General features: G+C 36.4%; 2 protein-coding genes across 2 annotated transcripts; both read left to right on the top strand.

Annotated features, from left to right (window-relative positions):
* The first annotated feature begins 2506 nt into the window (after nucleotides 1–2506).
* LOC139327404 (olfactory receptor 5T17-like) lies at nucleotides 2507–3502 on the top strand. Its single transcript, XM_070957222.1, has one exon. It carries the CDS (start codon nucleotides 2507–2509, stop codon nucleotides 3500–3502), a length of 996 nt encoding a protein of 331 aa, XP_070813323.1.
* A 6321-nt stretch (nucleotides 3503–9823) lies between these two features.
* Nucleotides 9824–10771, top strand: LOC139327403 (olfactory receptor 5T17-like). The gene has a single exon (XM_070957221.1). The coding sequence runs from the start codon at nucleotides 9824–9826 to the stop codon at nucleotides 10769–10771; it is 948 nt and encodes a 315-aa protein (XP_070813322.1).
* Nucleotides 10772–23529: the final 12758 nt, after the last annotated feature.

Raw genomic sequence — 23529 nt, 5'->3', positions numbered from 1 at the left:
TAAGAGAATTTTCTCATATATATGTAAATCAATATCATTAATATATAAAAACCTTATGCTTGCGGCCCTGTTATAATTATTATTCCCAAATATCCAACTATTCAGGGAAGTCAAATAAAAAAGAAAAACCGTTTTCTAAAACCAAATTAAAAAGAAACAGATAAAAAAAGATAATACTTAGGTGCATTTTGACATAAATTTATGAAGAAGGCAGACCATGCACCTCTAATTTAGGAGGTGCATAAGTCACAGTAGTCCAAAATTTATGACTTTATGAAAACTATGCTGCCTCTTGGAGGTAATGTAGAAAAGAAATCACGTAACTAAATAAGAGTCCCATTTTCATTTTGCTGAGATACAAACTTTGTAGGGGACCTCAGAATGGTTTAAAAATTCAGAAGGGAATAAATTAAATTCCTTTTAACTTCTCCAAGAACAGCCAAGCTAAGTTGCTCCAGAGACTTATGCAAGGACATATCGTACAAATTCAGATCAGCAAGCATTTTCTATTTATGCTAAGAACTGCAAAAAAGCAGGGACTGAAAATTAGAAACCAGCTGTGAAGTTAGAATAGTTGAGCAGAAGCGTTAGGGACCACATGTGGTCAGACAGGTTAATGAAGAAAATAAAGCAGTCCTTTTGGTATTAAATAATATAATGAATCATGGGATTGATGATTAAAAATGCATGTATTGCTTGCCTTAGATTCTGCAAATAAAATTGACTGAAACTTATGATTTTACTGCCATTATTATTATTCAACAAACGATTATACAGCTGGAAAAAAGGCTGCTGCCTAGAAAACCTATCAATACAATTTAGTTTTTAAAGCATAAGAGAATTGAGTGTCTCTTCCTTCTTACTCCAACTGTGAATTTTATTAAATTTCTGCAAAGACTGTTTCCAAGGTAAGTAAATATTTGCTTTATACTATGTTAATTTTGTCATTTTAGCTTTTACCTGAAAGAAATGACTTAAAGGGATATCTATATGGAGATTCTCAGTCATTCAGGTCATAGTTGTCCCAAAGGTGCTTTTTCAAGAGGCAACTGGACTTTTCTTGTTTTTCAAAACAAGAAAGTCCAGTTGCTTCTTGAAAAAGCAACTTTGGGACTTAAAGGGATAAAACAACTTGAAATACTGTAGATGCAGTGAGTAAGGCTTAGAACCTATTTTACCATCATATGATATGGGGGCTTAAGATGACTATGGGTTAGTTACACTATGTACATGGATTTTTCCCAGAACTACGTGGATTAAGACATCCATTTTCATCTCCTTTCCAATTTCCAGTCAGTTGTTCTTCCATTTTGCTCTTATTTTTAATTCTGTTTTCAATCCAACACGTTTTGAGTAGCTGTCAAGCATGGAGATGGAGCAAGAAAAGTTCTGAATTTTATACAAAGTCTTGTTTTTCTTATTCTTCTTATTCAGTTCTAAAAACAAAAGCTGGACCTACTCTGTAGGTCACCTGCAATGCCATGGTATAACTAATTTAAAACAAAAAAGAAAAAAGAAAAACAGAAGGTATTTGGAAATGGTAGGGGGGGAAAATGCAGAAACCTAACATACCGGTAGGTATTGCATGTAGCTGGATTTCTGGTCCCCAGAAAATGTGCATTAGACAAACAAAAGGTGTGATCTGATTGTAGTTTACCTGCCACGGATTTTATTTTGTGCAAAGTCTGCCATTATTTTAAACTGAGAAAATTATAATTGTTCAATGAGAGAAGATCGTATCTACCTGGATGTCTTTTTTCAATGATTTTTGCTTACAGTTTAGAAATTTAAAGAAATTCTAGTAATTTGAAAACAATGTGTGCATACATATATAAGTGATCGTGTGTTTCAGGCTTATTCTTGGCTTTTTTAATTACCAACTATTACCTTTTGCTCAGAAATTAATCTGAACACATTTAGCTAGTTGCTTATTCAGAAAATTATGAAAATGAGTAAAAAAAAAAGTATTAACAGAATGGCTGCAAATTCTGTTAATTTGATGACCATCTGTTAAACTAAAATTCTCTTAATTTTATTTCTCTTTCCAGAACCATAGATAGTGTTGTGTTGGAGTTAGGGTTTGTTTTGTATTAAATGACAGGATGAATACAGCATCATACACTTAAGGGTATAATATAATACACATCATACACATCATGCCAATATATACTTTTTAAGCATTAACCAATAATCATGTATATTTATTCAATCATATAATATAAATTTGCTTCAGTAGCATTCAATTCTGAGGTACATCAGATTGTAGATTAAATACAATTGTTAAATTCTTAAACCAGTTGAAAGTAATTTATTGGTTTTGCTGCCTGCAGGCAATAAACTGACATAATTATTTATTTGGAACCCAGATTTATTGCCGAAAGATTTCTACCACCTTATTTAATTATCTTTACTCATTGATGGCAATAAACTCTGTACATTCATTTTGTGTTGTACAAAAACAAACAAAAAATGTTTTTCCTTATCTATTCTTTGGAATTTTGCAGATATGGGGGAAAAAAATCTGGACGTGATGTTTGAAGAAAACACCACCACAGCTATCAAGGAGTTCATATTTGTAGGATTAACAAGCAGTCCTAAAATGCAGATCATCCTCTTTTTAATATTCTTTCTCATTTATGTAACTACTTTGATAGAAAATCTAGGAATGGTTGCTTTAATAGGGACCAGTGCCTGTCTCCATACCCCTATGTATTTCTTTCTCAGCAGCTTATCCATTCTGGATGCATGTTTCTCTTCTGTGTTTGCTCCAAAGATGTTAGTGAACTTTTTGGCAGATAAAAACTCAATTTCCTATACTGGATGTGCAATACAAATGTACTTTTTTATAGGTCTAGGGAGTGCAGAGTGCTTTCTCCTTGCTGCAATGGCTTATGACCGGTATGTAGCTATCTGCAAACCCTTGTTGTATCCTGTCCTCATGTCTCCCAAGGCCTGTATTCTTCTGGTGGCAGGTTCCTATGTTCTTGGTCTTTTACATTCTTTTATACATACTATTTTTACTTTCCAACTCTCATTTTGTGGTTCAGTTATCAATCATTTTTTCTGTGACATCACTGCGCTTTTATCACTTTCCTGTTCTGATGCTTACATCAATGAACTTCTGATCTTTTATGTGGCTGGGCTTGTGGAAGTAATTACCATCCTGAGTGTAGCAGTTTCTTATATATACATTCTCACCAACATTGTAATAGGAATTCACTCTGCCGCAGGCAGGCTGAAAGCTTTCTCCACCTGCACTTCACACCTCACCGTGGTTACCATCTTCCACGGGGCAATCCTTATTTTACACTTCCAACCAAAATCTAGCAACAGATCGCCCCATCAAGATATGAGTGACAAAATTCTTGCTGTTTTCTACACAATTGTTATCCCCTTACTGAACCCTTTGATTTATAGCCTGAGAAACAAAGAGGTCAAGGATGCCTTAAGAAGTTCTTGGAGAAGAGCCTGGGTCAAAATAATTAGATATTTTTTTGTTTAAAGAAAGCAACAGTTTTCCTAATTTAGAGAGGCCATGGTATTGTAATTAATCTGTAAATAATTTCTCTGAAATATAAAAGCAGAATGTTCTTTGTTATAAATGATTTAATATGCTTTACTGTATTCTTCTTTTCATGTACTTGATGACAAAGTGTTAGGATCTTCCATGAAGACTTCTTTTCTGTCTAGGCAAAAGGCCAAGAAACCATGAGATCATGTTTAGCAACAGCTACAGCACTTAGACTTATATACCACTACATAGTGCTTTACAGCACACTCTGAAGGGTATACAAATGTCAGCATATTGCCCCCAATAATTTGGATCCTCATTTTACCAACCTTAGAAGGATGGAAGGCTGAGTCAATCTTGAGCCAGTCAGGATCGAACTGCTGGCTGTGGGCAAAGTCAACCTGCAATATTGCGTTGGAATCACTGTGTCACCATGCTTATGAGTGTTTTGGAGTTAATTGTCTGATTGATAATACGAAATAAAAATGATTTTTATGGATTCGTTGTTTTGATATTTTTACTCCTATATAAGTTGTCTACAGTAATTTGATGAGGAGGAAGCCTTAAAAAATCAAATGAATAAACCAGTCTATGCACATCTTCACCCTGAGCTGTGAAATCAGTGGGTGGATCCTCTAACATTCTCAATGCATTTCCATTCCAGTGATGCATGTGCTCCTTGTAGATTTCCTAGGAATATATAATTAGAAAGGGGGAAATCAAAATATATTTTCTCCTGGGTTTTAAACCCACCTAATTCCAAATGGGATGATAGGGATATCCTTGTCAGAACCTGGTTGTTTTGTCATGCTGGAGCTGGATAAACTATGAAACATGTAAATGGAAGAGAAATGAGGGCTTGTTTCTCATTTACCATCCAATGAATAAGCAGATTACCTTCTCCCTACTACCCAAATTGCAACTCTTTGGGTTTGCATAACTGTAATACTAAGTTCAGCTATCAAGCCAAAATTTCTGATTGAAGAGACATGCCAGGATGTCCTCTACTGACTTGGATTTGCAGTATAGCCCCATTAGATTACTGTACTTGAGGAACTGAACACAACCTCTTCTTGCTTCCTTAGGCTCTGGAAGGTCCAAGAAGCAGTCTTGCTGAGTTAACTTTCACAAACTAGCCCACTTCTCCTTATCACATGGATCCAGAATCAAACAAAGAAAAGATATGTAAATATACACCCATTGAATTGATCTGGCCTTCCAGCTTAGCTATTGTCCAGCAGCTGTTCAGAGGACAACCCTATTTACGTGCCTGGGTCCTTGTTGGAGAATCTCTCTAACACTGACTTAGAAGAGTAGAACTGTGTACTCAAGCAGTTCCCTGCTGTCAGGAAAGTATTTTTCTCAATACTTTTCTGTAAGGTAAGTTAGGCTGAAAAATCCAGACTGCCCTTCTCACAGTTGTTAATCACTGCCGTTGTTAAGTTAGTAATACAGTTGTTAAGTGAATCTGGCTTTCTCATTGACTTTGTTTGTCAGAAGTCCTTAAAAGCTGATTACATGACCCTGGGACACTGCAACCGCCATAAATGTGAGTCAGTTGTGAAGATCTGAATTTTGATCATGTGTCCATGGAGATTGTTAAGGATATTCTTGGCTCACAACCGATGTGGTGGGTTATTGAGCAGAGTACCCTTTGAGTTTATGCATGAAAGCGACTGAGAATGATTATGGATAATAACAATTCACATACAAACAAACTGGGTTTTGATAATATTTTACTTTTAGGGAAAAAGAAAAATCATAGTCCAAAAACATTCCAAGTCATACACATATAAAATGAGATAAGATCAGTCCAGGGATATTTTCCAAATATAAAGTCTTCTTACAGTTGTAGAAAAATACAATAAAACAGATCTTCTTTAGTTTCATTCAGGAACACAGTTCAATATAAAAACAGTCAATAAATATTAGAAAAGCAATAAATAACCATGATCAAGCAATGATCATGCAGAGAGATCAAATATAGAGTTACAACATATCAGCTGGTAAAATGGTGTAGTGTCCACACAAACCATAATTCAGCTCTCCTTAAGTACATTGGCTACAGAGCTCAGCCAATCAGGATGCAGGATGATGCAACACAGTTTTTAAAACTACATAATTCTTTAGCTACAAACACACAATCTTGGTTTATATATTTCCTGACCAACCAGTTGGGTAATAACAATTTCCTAACAGAGACGCTGCACTGATTATAAGTGTGAAAAATGATCATAAATCATGACTTATAATGAACTGTTGCAAGTCGAGGACTACCTGTATTGTGTGTGTGTGTGTGTGAAACACACACATATAAATGTTTAATATATGTGTTTAATATATATTATTAAATATAATAATTATATTATCATATTTAATATTATATATTAAGCACATATAATATATATTAAAATTGTATAATAATATATATAATGTATATTATTAAACTTTTTTCTTAATATAACAGAAGCAGTTGTTTTTTGTATCTTTTTATTTATTTTTCTCCTTTCTCCCACTTTATTCCCTCTATTCTCTTTCTTTTTCCATTTTTCCATTTTTCTGTTTGCCCCCCCTTGCTTTCTATGTTCCCATGGTCTGTTTGGCATTCTGCCAGATGTATATAGAATTCTCCATAGATTTTACCATAATCGGCCCAGAAGGATGAACAAGTTGTGATACAATCATCAACACTGAACTTCTTACCAGGCCTGAACTGCATGGACATCAAGAAGCAGCAGTAAAGTAAAACCAAACAAACTTCATTTTAAAAATTTCTTTTTTTCAAGAATTTGTAAGGCCACTCCACTCATTCTTATTAACTCTTGAGTGTTATACAACAAAAATAAAACATTCAGGAAAAAAATCATAAAAAGATAACAGGCGTTCTTGTGGGAAAATAAGAGGAGGAGAGATTATTATATACAGGTGAAACTCGAAAAATTAGAATATCATGCAAAAGTTCATTTATTTCAGTAATGCAACTTAAAAGGTGAAACTAATATATGAGATAGACTCATTACATGCAAAGCGAGATAGTTTAAGCCTTGATTTGTCATAATTTTGATGATTATAGTTTACAGCTCATGAAAACTCCAAATTCACAATCTCAGAAAATTAGATTACATGAAATCAATAAAACAAGGATTGTACATAGAACAATATTGGACCTCTGAAAAGTATAAGCATGCATATGTACTCAGTACTTGGTATGGGCCCCTTTTGCATCAATTACTGCCTCAATGCGGCATGGCATGGATGCTATCAGCCTGTGGCACTGCTGAGGTGTTATGGAAGACCAGGATGCTTCAATAACGGCCTTCAGCTCTTCTGCATTGTTCGGTCTCATGTCTCTCATCTTTCTCTTGGCAATGCCCCATAGATTCTCTATGGGGTTCAGGTCAGGTGAGTTTGCTGGCCAATCAAGCACAGTAATCCCATGGTCATTGAACCAGGTTTTAGTACTTTTGGCAGTGTGGGCAAGTGCCAAGTCCTGCTGGAAAATGAAGTCAGCATCCCCATAAAGCTCGTCTGCGGAAGGAAGCATGAAGTGCCCCAAAATCTCCTGGTAGACGGCTGCATTGACCCTGAACTTAATGAAGCACAGTGGACCAACACCAGCAGATGACATGGCTCCCCAAATCAACACAGACTGTGGAAACTTCACACTGGACTTCAAGCATCTTGCAGTGTGTGCCTCTCCATTCTTCCTCCAGACTCTGGGTCCTTGGTTTCCAAATGAGATGCAAAAGTTGCTCTCATCAGAAAAGAGGACTTTGGACCACTGAGCAACCGACCAGTTCTTTTTTTCTTTAGCCCAGGTAAGACGTTTCTGACGTTATTTGTTGTTCAGGAGCGGCTTGACAAGAGGAATACGACACTTGAAGCCCATATCCAGGATCCGTCTGTGTGTGGTGGCTCTTGATGCACTGACTCCAGCCTCAGTCCACTCCTTGTGAAAGTCCCCAACACTTTTGAATGGCCTTTTCCCAACAATCCTCTCCAGGCTGCGGTCATCCCTGCTGCTTGTGCACCTTTTTCTTCTACACTTTTCACTTCCACATAACTTTTTATTAATGTGCTTTGATATAGCACTTTGGGAACATCCAACTTCTTTTGCAATTACCTTTTGAGGCTTTTCCTCCTTATGGAGGGTGTCAGTGATGGTTTTCTGCACAACTGTCAGGTCAGCAGTCTTTCCCATGATTGTGATTCCTACTGAACCAGACTGAGAGACCATTTAAAGGCTCAGGAACCCTTTGCAGGTGTTATGGCTTAATTAGCTGATTAGAGTGGGACATTTTGAGCCTAGAATATTGAACCTTTTCACAATATTCTAATTTTCTGAGATTGTGAATTTGGGGTTTTCATGAGCTGTAAACTATAATCATCAAAAGTATGACAAATCAAGGCTTGAACTATCTCGCTTTGCATGTAATGAGTCTATCTCATATATTAGTTTCACCTTTTAAGTTGCATTACTGAAATAAATGAACTTTTGCACGATATTCTAATTTTTCGAGTTTTACCTGTATGTTCTCTACCTTGAGTTATTTATAAAAAATTAAAGGTAGAACAATACACACACACACGTACACACACACACACAGAGTATGTATGTATGTATGTATGTATGTATGTATGTATGTATACTGAATGTATATATTCTCTAGTTTTTCTTTCCTCACATGGAATTGATTGCTTAATGAAACCAGGAATAGCTGTAGACCCATTGGAGACTGAAAAGTATCACAGCCTCTCTAGAGACTGTGAAGGATGCTAAGATGTTCTCCAAGCACCCAGAGCCTGGAGGAATGAGATTTGCACTGTGGGGAGAGACAACTCTGCTTGGATATGCATATAAACCAGACATTTTATGACACCAGTTGTTATATTTAGTAGGGAGCTTCAGGGTAAGAATGTTTTTGCTTTAGGAAATGATGTAATGATGTGATGGCTGTCTCCCTCATTGACCTTTGCTGTTCTATGGACCTACCTTGAATTCTGGAACTCTTTTCACCCTCTGAGGTTCTTGACATTCTGCTCATCCCTGTGTCCATTGATTTTATACACGTTTTGTATAGAGATACTGCCTCCTTATTGGCTGAGGCTTAGGATATTTCTATCTAAGAAAAACCTTTGTTCTGCAGCTGAGAACAAGCTTTCAAAGGAGAAGACATGATGCTTCCCAGTGGCTCAGTCATCCAACAAGCAGGATTCTCTATAGTGAATTCAAACTGGCAGAGTAGGAATTTTGCCTATAAAAAAGATTCTGCCAAAGCTGGAGGTAAACTAAACTTGGATTTCGTATGAACTGTGCAGGGGCTTCCTTTCTGTTTACTTTACAAAAAGCAAACAGTGGCCCAAATCAGACCGAAATCCCAGAAGTCTCCACTCTCATTAAAATGATCAGGTATTTAATTATCTGGAATATGCATTACACTGTTTCTCAAATTAAATCAATATTTCATTTAGTCCCTTGCATTGTAGAAAGTCTCATCTCTATTAATTTTAGAAAGGGGAGAGAAAAGAGAATATTATTTTAGAAATATAATATTTATGCATGAATATTTAATAGCCCCCACAGTAGCATTTAAATGCCTATTAAAACAGGTGTTTATTAAATATACTAAATAGCTTGATTATGTAGATTGAATTGTAAAATATGGAGAAGGTTCGGAGACAAATAATTGCAAGGGCTAAATAGTTTCCTTCCTTCCTTCCTTCCTTCCTTCCTTCCTTCCTTCTTGCGAAAATGTGAATGTGAAAAGTAACGGTGAATGATTTCAATTTCCCACTAGGGCAATTTGTTTTTTGAAATATGCACACAGACACACATTTATCTTAAGGGTGGATACTTTTTCTACCTAAGTCTTCATTAACTCTCCATCTACTCCAGTATTTGCAAACCTGATGCCTTTGGCATGTTTTGACTATTGCTCACTACCCACAACCAGCATGCTAATGTGAGTGGTGGAATGGTAGAAAATATATTCCAGCATATTGAGCAGCATGAAAATGAGGCAGTAAGTTTCTCTTACTGATTGGAAGGATATTTTTAGTGAGCTCAAAAAGAGATCTCAATTTGTTGTGAATTTCTCTATGTAGTTTTCTAAATAGATTATCAAGAAGAATGCAAGTTACACTTTGGATAAAATTCACCCTTCATTCTTCATAAATTTCCTTCCACTTTTATATAAATCATCCCTATATTTGGAATCCACAAACTCCCTGAATCACTCATATGAATTATTCAAAACTTATTGCTTTTCTTCATCTTCCACATTTCTTTTACCTTGCAGGTCTGGAAGGAAAATGACAGAAGAAAACAGCACCACAAAAGTCAAGGATTTTGTCTTTGTAAGTTTCACCAACAAGCCTGTCCTGAAGATCATCCTTTTTTTGGTGTTCCTGGTCTTTTACATGGCTACATTGGTGGGCAATATAGGAATGATTGCTTTAATAAGGGCCAGCCCCCAACTCCACACTCCAATGTACTTCTTCCTCAGCAATCTGTCCTTTATAGATTCACTATTCTCCTCTGTGGTTGCCTGTAAGTCTTTGGTGAATTTCCTGGAAGATAAGAAATCAATTTCCTTTATTGGGTGTGCGATGCAGATGTACTTTGTCATAGGCTTGGCGAGTGCAGAGTGCTTTCTCCTTGCAGCAATGGCCTATGACCGATACGTGGCTATCTGCAAACCCTTGCAGTACCCAGTCCTCATGTCTCCCAGAGTCTGCATTCTTCTGATGGCAGGTTCCTATCTCCTGGGCTTTTTCCATTCCCTTCTACATACCATTTTCACTTTCAGATTGTCCTTCTGTCGGTCTGAGATCAATCAAGTATATTGTGATATCACAGCCCTTCTATTGCTCTCCTGTACTGACACTCACCTAAATGAACTTCTCATTTTTTATGTGGCTGGACTGGTAGAAACAACTACTGTGCTGTGTGTTTTGCTTTCATATATATATATTCTTGCCAACATTATGAGGATCAGTTCAGCTTCAGGCAGGCTGAAAGCCTTCTCTACTTGCACTTCACACCTAACTGCAGTTACCATCTTCCACGGGGCAATCCTCATTTTACATTTCCGATCAAAATCAAGCAATGGATCCCCCATCCAGGATGTGAGTGACAAAATTCTTGCTATTTTCTATACAATTGTTATCCCTCTGCTGAACCCTTTGATTTACAGCCTGAGAAACAAGGAGGTGAAGGACGCCTTAAGATGTTTTTGGAGAAGAGCATGGACAAAATAAATACATTTTTTTTAAAAAAGCAAACAAACAGCTTTATTTATTTATCAGATTTTTATCCCACTTTTATTACTTTATAAGTAACTCAATATACGTTCCTCCTCTTTTGCCCACAAGTACCTTACGAGAGTCCCAAAGACGCTTTTTCAGAAAGTCCAGTTGCCTCTTGAAAAAGCACCTTTGAGACAACCATGTCCTGGATGACTGAGAATCTCCATAGACCTTACGAGAGACAATGAGTGGCCAAAAGACCTCACGAGAGACAATGAGTGGCCAAAAGTCACCCAGGACTTTCAGGCCTAAGGCAGGACTGGTACTAAGAGTCTCATGATTTCTAGGCCAGCAACTTAACCACAACATCAACATTTGGGGGGGGGGCTGCATTGTGTTGTAATTAAACTATAAACAATTTCCGCCAAATACTGGAGCCTGGATAGCTCTGCAGACTAAAGCACTGTAATTTAACACCAGCTGTCTGCAATTAAAGTAAGTTCGAATCTCGCCAGGCTCAAGGTTGACTCAGCCTTCCATCCTTTCTAAGGTAGGTAAATTGAGACCCGTAAGGGGGCAATAAGCTGACTTTGTATAAAATATACAAAAGTATGAAGGCTATTGCTTAACGCACTGTAAGCCACCCTGAGCTTCCGGAGAAGGGTGGCATATAAATCAATTTAAAAAAAAAATACTGAAATAAATGTTCTCAATACTTTTCTGTCAGATCGATTGGGCTGAAAGATCCTGTCTGCTCTGAAGTCACATATTGAGCTTCTGTGGCTTGTGGAAGATTTGCACCTAGGTTGTTTTGTGTTTTTTTTAGAAGGAAGCTATTCCAGGGGTCAATACAAGGTTCTTACTCCTCTCCTTTTAGACGTTTTCTCCTTTTAGACGTTTTTCCAGTAATTGGATTAGCTGGACTACACCAGCATTTCAGCTACAAAGAGATAATACCTTCTGGTGGCTGTGTGTGTATCAAAAGAAGAAATTGTATTTGTGTGTTTGGAGAGCAAGAAAAATGAAGGCTGCAGGCATGAGAAAAGGAAAGTAACAAACATCAGGACAGAGGCAACTTGGTGAGATGATTGGAGCCAGGATGCAAAATGCAGTGGGTAATTGAAAGCAGGAGAAAGTGGAGCAGAGCAGCAGAGCTTTTTTCTTGTTTACTTATCATAAGCCACCCAGAGCAGCTGCATCAGTGGGCTGCATGGCATAGAGAAGGAAAGAAAGGGAGGGAGGGAGGGAGAGAAGGACAAAGACAGAGAGACATAGAAAGTGAGAAAGAGAGGGGGGGGAGAGAGAGAAAGTGGAAAGGAAAGAAAGAAAGAGGAAGGAAGGAAGGAAGGAAGGAAGGAAGGAAGGAAGGAAGGAAGGAAGAAAGAAAGAAAGAAAGAAAGAAAGAAAGAAAGAAAGAAAGAAAGAAAGAAAGAAAGAAAGAAAGAAAGAAAGAAAGAGATGCACAACAGTGGAAAGATTTGACATTACCCACAATGGAGGAATAGATGGTGAAGATGATGGAACTAGCTGGCTAAATTGAAAGCTGTGATTAAAGGAAATATGCTAACTAGGGTTTATGCTGATTGGAAACCCCTTTTGGATATTTTGCATGAAGCAGAAAAAATGAACTTATAATTATTTATGATTAGAAAAAAAATAAAAAAGAGGAATAGCAGTGTATATAAAAGAAAGATTAAAATCAGAATTGAAGTATGTAGATGATGAGGGAAAATTTTGATGATCAAATTAGATACTGAAATGAAACAATTCTTATTAGTAGTGATCTCTGCCCCTAATACAAACCAAAAAGATTTTTACAAAAAATTACACAATAAAGTATTAGAACAAGAAATAGAAAACATATGTATAATAGGAGATCACAACGCGATAAAAAAGATTATTATAGTGAGAATAAGAGCAAAAAAAAGGAAATATTACCAAAAGAGTTTTTTAATATGATATCAGAATTAGGTTTAAAAGATACTTGGAGAGAAATCAACAAAGAAGAAAGACAATACACATACTATTCCCACCCGCACCAATCGTGGTCAGGATCGACATGGCCTGGATGACAGCGCAATTGCAATTGGAGATAGAAAAAATAGATATTGGAATAAATGAATGGGCGGACCACAATCCTCTAATAATACATTGGAAGGAACAAAAAAGATACAAAAGGTGGACTCTAAGCCAGTATTTATGTAAGGAGAAAGAATACAAACAACTAGTGGGAAAAGAGATAGAGATCTTTTTAGGTATAAACAAAAAAGAACACACCTCGCCCCAAAATCTTTGGGATACTTTAAAAGCTTACATTAGAGGGGTGTCAATTGCATATATTGCAAAGAGGAATAAACAGAAAAGATACCAACAAAATAAATTACAGGAAGAACTCCAAAAATTAGAAGAAAAGCTATATAAAGATCCGCAAAATAAGAAAATTATAGAGGAAAGGAGAATAACTAAACAAAAATTAAATTTGATTACACAAGAAGAAATAGCTTTGAAAATAAAGGCAGCGAAACAAAACTATTTTGAGCATGCAAACAAAATAAGTAGATGGTTAGCCTATAAATTTAAAAAAGAAAAAGAAAAAAGAATGATACAATATCTGAAAGATGAAGAGGGGAAAATATGTTATAAAACAGAAGACAAAAAAAGAATAGTACATACCTTCCTCTCTAGATTATATACTCAGGAACAAAAGAAGAAAACTGAAATACAGAGATATATAGAGGAAATAAAAGCTTGCAAGTTGACAGACGAACAGAAAGAAACATTGAATAGACCAATCTCTGAAACTGAATTTGGAATGGCAATGAAAAAACAAAAAAATAATAAGACCCCAGGCCCAGATGGATTACCGATTGAACTGTACAAAAATACGATAGAACAGACTGGAGGACTTATGTTAGAAATATTTAATGATGAATTGCAAGAGACAAACACACCCAAATCCTGGTCAGAAGCTCTAATTACATTGATTCATAAGGAGGATTCAGACCTACAATTAATACAAAATTATAGGCCTATCTCTCTATTGAATTCTGATTACAAATTATTTATGTCAATAATTGCGGGAAGACTAAAGGTGATTCTGAACAAACATATACATTTGGACCAAAGTGGATTCCTGCCAGGAGGGCAAATCAAAAATAATACACGTACGATAGTAGATATATTAGAGTATTACGAACTACACGCAGAGAAACAACTTTCACTGGTTTTCCTTGATGCGCAAAAAGCCTTTCATTCAAACAGTAACGTAGAACACATAAATATAGTAAACATTTTCAATTTGTATCGGATATGCAGTGTTTTAACTATTTACATAAATAATACTTGTTAATATTTTGACTCACTTTTAACCAATATTTAACACACCTTAGATCTTTCTTCCATTTTGTCATGCAACCACTTGTACCACCTTTCCCACACCATATAGTATACTGACTTTTCATCATTTAATTCATAAGTTAATTTAGTCATCTCTGCGCATTCGAGTATTTTCTTAATTGTAAGCTCTTCTGGTGGTTGAGTTTTCTCTTTCCAAAACTGTGCGTATGCCAGTCTAGCGGCTGTAATTATATGGATCATTAAATGTGTCATTTCCTTTCTATATGGCTTCTTTATTATTCCCAGGAGGAAAATCTCTGGTGTTAATTCAATATCTTCCCTGATTATTTCCTGTAACCATCTCCTGATCTTACTCCAATATCCTTTCGCTTCCGGGCATGTCCACCACATGTGAAAGAAGGTGCCTTGGCCATGGCCACATTTCCAACAGTTAGGATGTATATTAGGATATATCTTCGCTAGTCTGGCCGGGGCTAGGTACCACCTATGAAACATTTTGTAATGATTTTCCTTATATGCCACCGCTCTAGTCAATTTAAGATTTCTATTCCATGCCTCCTCCCATTCCCCGAAATTTATATTGCACCCTATATTTTTCTCCCATGCAATTATTTGATTCTTTGTAACATCTTCAAACTTCTCATCGCTTAACAGATAATTGTATAATTTTGCCAGAATCTTTTTATTTGTTCCCATCAGAACTTTATCCAATCCATTTGGTCCCAGTTCTAGACCGTATTGTTCTTTGTCCCTCTGATATCTGGATTTTACTTGTGAGTAGGTCCACCAATCTAAGGTTATTCCTTGCTCTCGTAAGGTATCATTTGATTTAAGCCTCCCTCCTTCGTCTAGAATATCTTTATATCTGGCCATTTTCTCCCTCTCCCACCTATTTGGGTGAGTCAGGGCCTCCATCGTTGAGAGCCAATTTGGGATTTTCTTGTAGTGTATTTGTCTGATCTGGGTCCATGTTTGTATCAAGGAATCTCTAATTTTATGTCTATGGAAATATGTCTTCTTTTTCTTCTCCATTTCCCAGATGTGGGCATGCCAGCCTTTTTGCAAGTCATGGCCTTCTAGAGTAAGAATTCTCGCATTTTCCAGGGTAATCCAATCTCTTATCCAAACTAGCTTAGCTGACCTATAGTATGTTTCCCAATCCGGGAGTCCAAATCCACCTATATCTCTTTTGCCTCTTAAAATTTTAATGGAAAATCTCGGTTTTTTCCCCTCCCATATAAATTCTCTAATGATTTTGTCTAATTCTAGAAAGAATTTTTTATCTAAATTTATTGGTATATTTTGGAATAGAAATAATATTCTGGGGAGGATGTTCATCTTAATTGTGGCTATCTTGCCCAAAAGTGATAATCTTATTTTTTTCCAGTTATCTAGGTCTTGTTTTATTTTTCTAATTAGGGGAATATAGTTATCGTCTTTCAGAGTCGAACATCTTGATGTAATCCAAATTCCTAAGTATTTAATTTTTTTGGCAACCTGTAGTCCTAATACTTCTTCTATCTCGTTTTGCTGACTCTCTGTTATGTTCTTAATCAATACTTTAGTTTTAGTTTTGTTCAATATGAAGCCTGCCACCTCTCCATATTTACTTAATTCCTCCAATACTTTAGGTCCCGACTCTATAGGGTCTTCAAGGATTAGAGCAACATCATCTGCAAATGCTTGTGTCTTATAAGTCTCCTTCCTAATCTTCAATCCTGTTATTTCATCGTTAGCTCTAATTTTCCGTAGAAGGACTTCTAGGGCCAGAATAAACAATAAAGGGGATAGGGGACAGCCTTGCCTTACTCCCTTACTAATTTGAAATGTTTTAGTCCTATCCCCATTCACCAGGATACTCGCCTTTTGGTTGTTATAGATAGATTTAATCATCATTTCAAAATTTGTTCCGAATTTCATAATCTCAATTTGTTTAATCATAAATTTCCAATTTAGGTTGTCAAATGCCTTTTGAGCATCGACAAAAATCAGAGCCATCTGTTTCCCGGGGTGTTCCTCATAATACTCTAGCGTATCTAGCACAATTCTCATGTTATCCCTAATTTGTCTCCCCGGTAAAAATCCGTTCTGGTCTTTATATATCCAATTATTTAAAATCTTTTTCATTCTTTCCGCAATTATGCCCATGAATAATTTGTAGTCCGTATTAAGAAGCGAAATTGGTCTGTAATTTTGAATTTGTTTTAGGTCGGCACCTTCTTTCGGCACGAGTGTGACATGCGCCTCTTTCCATGACTCTGGAATTTTATGGTCCAACAGTGCGTCATTAAAAATTTCTACTAATTTCGGTTGGAGTATTTCTTCTAATTTTTTGTATATTTCCCCTGGAAATCCGTCAGGTCCTGGGGCTTTATTGTTTTTCAGTTTGGAGAGGGCTGTTTTTAATTCTTCAATTGTAATCTTTCTATTAAGCATTTCTTTCTCTTCATCAGTTATTTGTGGGAGTTCTGCTTTTATCAAATACTTTTCTATTTTGTCATCAGATGTCTCCCCTTCTTTATATAAAAATTCGTAATATTCTCTCACCCTATCTCGTTTTTCTTCCTCATTAGTCAATAATTTGCCCTTAGAGTCCTCTAAAGTATGGATTATTCCCCTTTCATTTTCCTTTTTTAATTTATAGGCCAGCCACCTCCCCGATTTGTTAGTGTTCTCAAAAAGATATTGTTTCGTTCTTTTCATTCTTTGTGCTAACTCTTCTTGCTCCATGATATTTACTTTATGCTTCCACATCATCCAATTTTCTTTGGCTGCTTCGTCTTCTGGATCATCTTGGAGTTTTCTTTCTGCTTCTCCTATATGATTTAAATAGTCTTCCAGGGTCTTCCTTTCTTGTTTATTTTTATGAGCGGTGTATGAAATCACAACTCCTCTCAGGTAAGCCTTCATTGTGTCCCAAACTATTGCACGGGATGTGCCTTTATTTTCATTTTCCTTGAAAAAAAAATTTATTTCTTCTTTAAATTTTTGTATACAGTCCTTGTCGCCCAGTAATTTAGCATTAAACCTCCACCTCCGTTGGTATTTTCTCTGAACAGGCTTCCATCTAATCTCCAATGGATTATGGTCTGCCCAATCGTTTGGTTTAATTACAGCTGTTCCGATTTCTAACCCCAAACTCCTACTGACCCATGCCATGTCAATTCTAGACCACGACTTTTGTGGGTTTGAAAAGAAGGTATATTGTCTGTCATTTGGGTGCAAGGTACGCCAGATGTCAATTAGATCCAATTCATCAACTAACTCAAAAAAAGCTCTCGGTAAATTTGTCCTTTTATTTTTTTTTTACTTTATTGCTCTTGTGGTCCTTCTCCGGGTCCACGATGCCGTTAAAATCCCCTATCATACAGATTTCATTATATGCCATTTTCACTAATTGTTCGTGGAGTTTCTTAAAAAATTCTCCCTGTTTTTTATTCGGGGCATAAATGCCCACTAATAATACCTTGGAATTCCCTCTCTTAATTTCAACCATAAGGATTCTACCCTTTGTATCTTTGAATTTCAATTCTGCTTCAATTCCTTTTTTTACGTAAATAGCCACCCCCCTCTTCTTTTTCTCTGCCAGCGAATCAAATGTTTGACCAAATTTTTTGTATTCTAGACATTTACTTTCTTCTTTTTTTATGTGTACCTCTTGTAAACACATTATATCAACATTTTGTTTACCTAGTTTTGTTAATATTCTTTTCCTCTTTTTATATTCATTTAGTCCATTAACATTTACAGATATTAGCTTCAAGTCATTCATCTCTATACCCCTATCTGATTGTTGGTTCTTGTTTGTTTCTTACGGCCCTTACTGGTCTTGCTTTCTTCTCTTTGGCTTCTTCTTCTTCTTCTGTCTTCTCCTCTACAGTTGCTTCGTTTGTGTTCTGTTGGTGTAGGGCTTCCTCCTCCACTACTGCTGTTTCTAGTTCTTCCTTGCTCCCCTGCTCTTCTTCCACACCTCTTAACTGGTCAAGGAAGTCTTGTGCTGTACTCAGGCTTTCTATTTTTATTTTTCTTCCTTGCCAGGTTATTAGCATCCCTTCTGGGAGAAGCCACCTAAATAGTATCTTTCTTTTATTCAACTGTATGGCCAGAAATCTATATCCCTTCCTCAACTCCCGGACTCTTCTTGGTATCTGTTTTAAAATTATTATTTCTTTTCCTCGGTATATAATCTGTTCATCCCTTGCCATGTTGTAAAGAATATCTCTAACTTTTTTCCGTGCGAAGCGGATATGTACTTCTCTAGGAAGCTTGTTCCTTCTTGCATAGTTAGTCTGGACTCTATATACGTCGTCCAGCTCCCTAATTATCGCCTGTTTGTCTTCGTGAAGTGCCTCAGCTATCAGCTCCGCCATCTTTTCACCTAGGTCTTCCTCTTTGTCCTCGACAACATTCTGAAATCGTAAATAGAAGGAAGCCTGGTCCATCTCCAATTGAATTATTGTATCTTCGATCTCTTTATTTTGGCTCGTTAATGTTTGGTCCACAATATCTAATTTCTTTTCAGTTTGGTCAATTCTTGTTTCGGCTTTTTGAATTCGCACTTCATTATTAACTATTGATGTTTGGATATCATTCATTTTCTGGTCCAATGCATGTATGTCTGATTTTAATTCAACATGGTTATTTAACAATTTTTCCTGCATTGCCATCATCGTTTCTTGAATCAAAGTTAATGATGCTTGCAGAGTTTGCATTGCCAGGCTTTCTGTTGATTTTTGTGTCGCCGGAGAGGTTGTCGCTATAGTGGGATTAGAGGGGATCTTTTTTCCTGTTTTCCCCACTGTGGATGCCATGCTTGTCATTTCTTTCAAAATTTTCTTTTGCTCTCTAATTATCCTATCAATATTACACCAAATTTTCATTCGCCAGTTAGCGCCTCTATTATCTTTTTTTTTTATTATTATTATTATTATTTTATATAAATGTATATTTGTATATATATGTTACTGTATCTACTTTTTCCTTCTAAATTTATAGACAGGTATAGCTAGTTTTCCAGTGAGCAATCAATAACAATATCTATACTGTAATTCTAATCTCCTCCTCACAGTGTGTTATTTAAATGTGTTAAATATTAAATTGGCTTAATAAATATAAATTAAATGGTTCAATACTATATAAATCAAAATATCAGTTAATCAACAGTTTACAATCAATATATCGAATGTAGCAATATAGCAATTAATTTGGCTAAATATTGTACTTTTAAATACTTAAATACTTAAAATACTATAAATACTATAAATAGAGACTTTTGAATATTTAATTTTAAATGCAATTATAACTTTAGATACTATAAAAATACTGGTAAATACTATAAATGCTAAGCAGCTAAATAAATTTATAGAAAGATTTAAAATATCAAAGCTTGAGAGTGTATAATTTTATCTAGTCCAAGAAGAAATCAATTTGTCAATCAATTTTAACAATCAGGATACTGAAGACAGAATATCTGGAAGTTCAAGAGCTATTATTAATTAATTTTTTTTTTTTTTTTTTTTTATATATATATATAATTTTTTCTCCTCCTTGGGATATACTCAATTCTTTTTTGCTCAGTCTCTGGTCTTCTGTAAGCTCAGGACGTTCCTCCAAGTTCAGCACTCTATAGTATTTCTTGCTGCCAAACTGTCCACCGCTAGGCAGATTGTTCCTCCGTCCTGTCACACTAATGGCTGAGCTTCCTGTTCATTACAAAAAAGAAAGCCAGACTCGATCCACCCAATTTCAATCTCCACTAGATCTGCTTGTATTCACAATAAAAAAGGAAAGAGGAAATAAATGCTGGTCTTAGATTTTCTCACCGATCCTCTCTTGGCACGCACGCTATCCATACAAATTTCCTTTCTTATTTCAATGCCGGCTCGTCGGGCTCTCTCTCTGCCAGGATACTCAGGAAACTTTCAATTGCCGCCTCTCTCGTTTGTGAGATGCTCCTGCCCGACTTCACCGGCCCCTTTCTTGATGTCTTCTCTCCTCGATGCAGGGAAGGTGTGTGTCAATCCTCACTGCAGCATCCGATCTCTCTTGCTTCCATCTAGTTGCTGGTTACCGCGGCTTCGCGTCGGCCATTTATTTGGCCGACTCACACATGCTGGATTTGACAGAGCCGCCCGGTCTTGCGATCAGCGTTTTGCGCCCGCTTTCACGCTCGCCCGGCTCGCTCTCTCGTCCGTGGAGCTCTCCGGGCTCCACGCCCCTCAGGGGTCCCCAAAACACGGTGACTGATGGTGTTGAGGAGCAGCGATCACTCTCTCAACGCCATATCGCCGCGAGTCACCAACCGGAAGAGCCAATTCTTGCTATTTTCTATACAATTGTTATCCCTCTGCTGAACCCTTTGATTTACAGCCTGAGAAACAAGGAGGTGAAGGACGCCTTAAGATGTTTTTGGAGAAGAGCATGGACAAAATAAATACATTTTTTTTAAAAAAGCAAACAAACAGCTTTATTTATTTATCAGATTTTTATCCCACTTTTATTACTTTATAAGTAACTCAATATACGTTCCTCCTCTTTTGCCCACAAGTACCTTACGAGAGTCCCAAAGACGCTTTTTCAGAAAGTCCAGTTGCCTCTTGAAAAAGCACCTTTGAGACAACCATGTCCTGGATGACTGAGAATCTCCATAGACCTTACGAGAGACAATGAGTGGCCAAAAGACCTCACGAGAGACAATGAGTGGCCAAAAGTCACCCAGGACTTTCAGGCCTAAGGCAGGACTGGTACTAAGAGTCTCATGATTTCTAGGCCAGCAACTTAACCACAACATCAACATTTGGGGGGGGGCTGCATTGTGTTGTAATTAAACTATAAACAATTTCCGCCAAATACTGGAGCCTGGATAGCTCTGCAGACTAAAGCACTGTAATTTAACACCAGCTGTCTGCAATTAAAGTAAGTTCGAATCTCGCCAGGCTCAAGGTTGACTCAGCCTTCCATCCTTTCTAAGGTAGGTAAATTGAGACCCGTAAGGGGGCAATAAGCTGACTTTGTATAAAATATACAAAAGTATGAAGGCTATTGCTTAACGCACTGTAAGCCACCCTGAGCTTCCGGAGAAGGGTGGCATATAAATCAATTTTAAAAAAAAATACTGAAATAAATGTTCTCAATACTTTTCTGTCAGATCGATTGGGCTGAAAGATCCTGTCTGCTCTGAAGTCACATATTGAGCTTCTGTGGCTTGTGGAAGATTTGCACCTAGGTTGTTTTGTGTTTTTTTTAGAAGGAAGCTATTCCAGGGGTCAATACAAGGTTCTTACTCCTCTCCTTTTAGACGTTTTCTCCTTTTAGACGTTTTTCCAGTAATTGGATTAGCTGGACTACACCAGCATTTCAGCTACAAAGAGATAATACCTTCTGGTGGCTGTGTGTGTATCAAGAGAAGAAATTGTATTTGTGTGTTTGGAGAGCAAGAAAAATGAAGGCTGCAGGCATGAGAAAAGGAAAGTAACAAACATCAGGACAGAGGCAACTTGGTGAGATGATTGGAGCCAGGATGCAAAATGCAGTGGGTAATTGAAAGCAGGAGAAAGTGGAGCAGAGCAGCAGAGCTTTTTTCTTGTTTACTTATCATAAGCCACCCAGAGCAGCTGCATCAGTGGGCTGCATGGCATAGAGAAGGAAAGAAAGGGAGGGAGGGAGGGAGAGAAGGACAAAGACAGAGAGACATAGAAAGTGAGAAAGAGAGGGGGGGGAGAGAGAGAAAGTGGAAAGGAAAGAAAGAAAGAGGAAGGAAGGAAGGAAGGAAGGAAGGAAGGAAGGAAGGAAGGAAGGAAGAAAGAAAGAAAGAAAGAAAGAAAGAAAGAAAGAAAGAAAGAAAGAAAGAAAGAAAGAAAGAAAGAAAGAAAGAAAGAAAGAAAGAAAGAAAGAGATGCACAACAGTGGAAAGATTTGACATTACCCACAATGGAGGAATAGATGGTGAAGATGATGGAACTAGCTGGCTAAATTGAAAGCTGTGATTAAAGGAAATATGCTAACTAGGGTTTATGCTGATTGGAAACCCCTTTTGGATATTTTGCATGAAGCAGAAAAAATGAACTTATAATTATTTATGATTAGAAAAAAAATAAAAAAGAGGAATAGCAGTGTATATAAAAGAAAGATTAAAATCAGAATTGAAGTATGTAGATGATGAGGGAAAATTTGGATGATCAAATTAGATACTGAAATGAAACAATTCTTATTAGTAGTGATCTCTGCCCCTAATACAAACCAAAAAGATTTTTACAAAAAATTACACAATAAAGTATTAGAACAAGAAATAGAAAACATATGTATAATAGGAGATCACAACGCGATAAAAAAGATTATTATAGTGAGAATAAGAGCAAAAAAAAGGAAATATTACCAAAAGAGTTTTTTAATATGATATCAGAATTAGGTTTAAAAGATACTTGGAGAGAAATCAACAAAGAAGAAAGACAATACACATACTATTCCCACCCGCACCAATCGTGGTCAGGATCGACATGGCCTGGATGACAGCGCAATTGCAATTGGAGATAGAAAAAATAGATATTGGAATAAATGAATGGGCGGACCACAATCCTCTAATAATACATTGGAAGGAACAAAAAAGATACAAAAGGTGGACTCTAAGCCAGTATTTATGTAAGGAGAAAGAATACAAACAACTAGTGGGAAAAGAGATAGAGATCTTTTTAGGTATAAACAAAAAAGAACACACCTCGCCCCAAAATCTTTGGGATACTTTAAAAGCTTACATTAGAGGGGTGTCAATTGCATATATTGCAAAGAGGAATAAACAGAAAAGATACCAACAAAATAAATTACAGGAAGAACTCCAAAAATTAGAAGAAAAGCTATATAAAGATCCGCAAAATAAGAAAATTATAGAGGAAAGGAGAATAACTAAACAAAAATTAAATTTGATTACACAAGAAGAAATAGCTTTGAAAATAAAGGCAGCGAAACAAAACTATTTTGAGCATGCAAACAAAATAAGTAGATGGTTAGCCTATAAATTTAAAAAAGAAAAAGAAAAAAGAATGATACAATATCTGAAAGATGAAGAGGGGAAAATATGTTATAAAACAGAAGACAAAAAAAGAATAGTACATACCTTCCTCTCTAGATTATATACTCAGGAACAAAAGAAGAAAACTGAAATACAGAGATATATAGAGGAAATAAAAGCTTGCAAGTTGACAGACGAACAGAAAGAAACATTGAATAGACCAATCTCTGAAACTGAATTTGGAATGGCAATGAAAAAACAAAAAAATAATAAGACCCCAGGCCCAGATGGATTACCGATTGAACTGTACAAAAATACGATAGAACAGACTGGAGGACTTATGTTAGAAATATTTAATGATGAATTGCAAGAGACAAACACACCCAAATCCTGGTCAGAAGCTCTAATT

This window comes from Pituophis catenifer, unplaced genomic scaffold (assembly GCF_029215685.1).
Source record: "Pituophis catenifer annectens isolate HBS135680 unplaced genomic scaffold, rPitCat1.0.hap2 SCAF_1, whole genome shotgun sequence".
NCBI classification, from domain to species: domain Eukaryota; kingdom Metazoa; phylum Chordata; class Lepidosauria; order Squamata; family Colubridae; genus Pituophis; species Pituophis catenifer.
Note: the sequence above shows the minus strand (reverse complement) of the source record. Positions and strands in the feature narration are given on the sequence as shown.

Coding starts and splice junctions, on each gene's coding strand:
- LOC139327404 (XM_070957222.1), top strand. CDS start 2,507: ATGGGGGAAAAAAATCTGGACGTGATGTTTGAAGAAAACACCACCACA.
- LOC139327403 (XM_070957221.1), top strand. CDS start 9,824: ATGACAGAAGAAAACAGCACCACAAAAGTCAAGGATTTTGTCTTTGTA.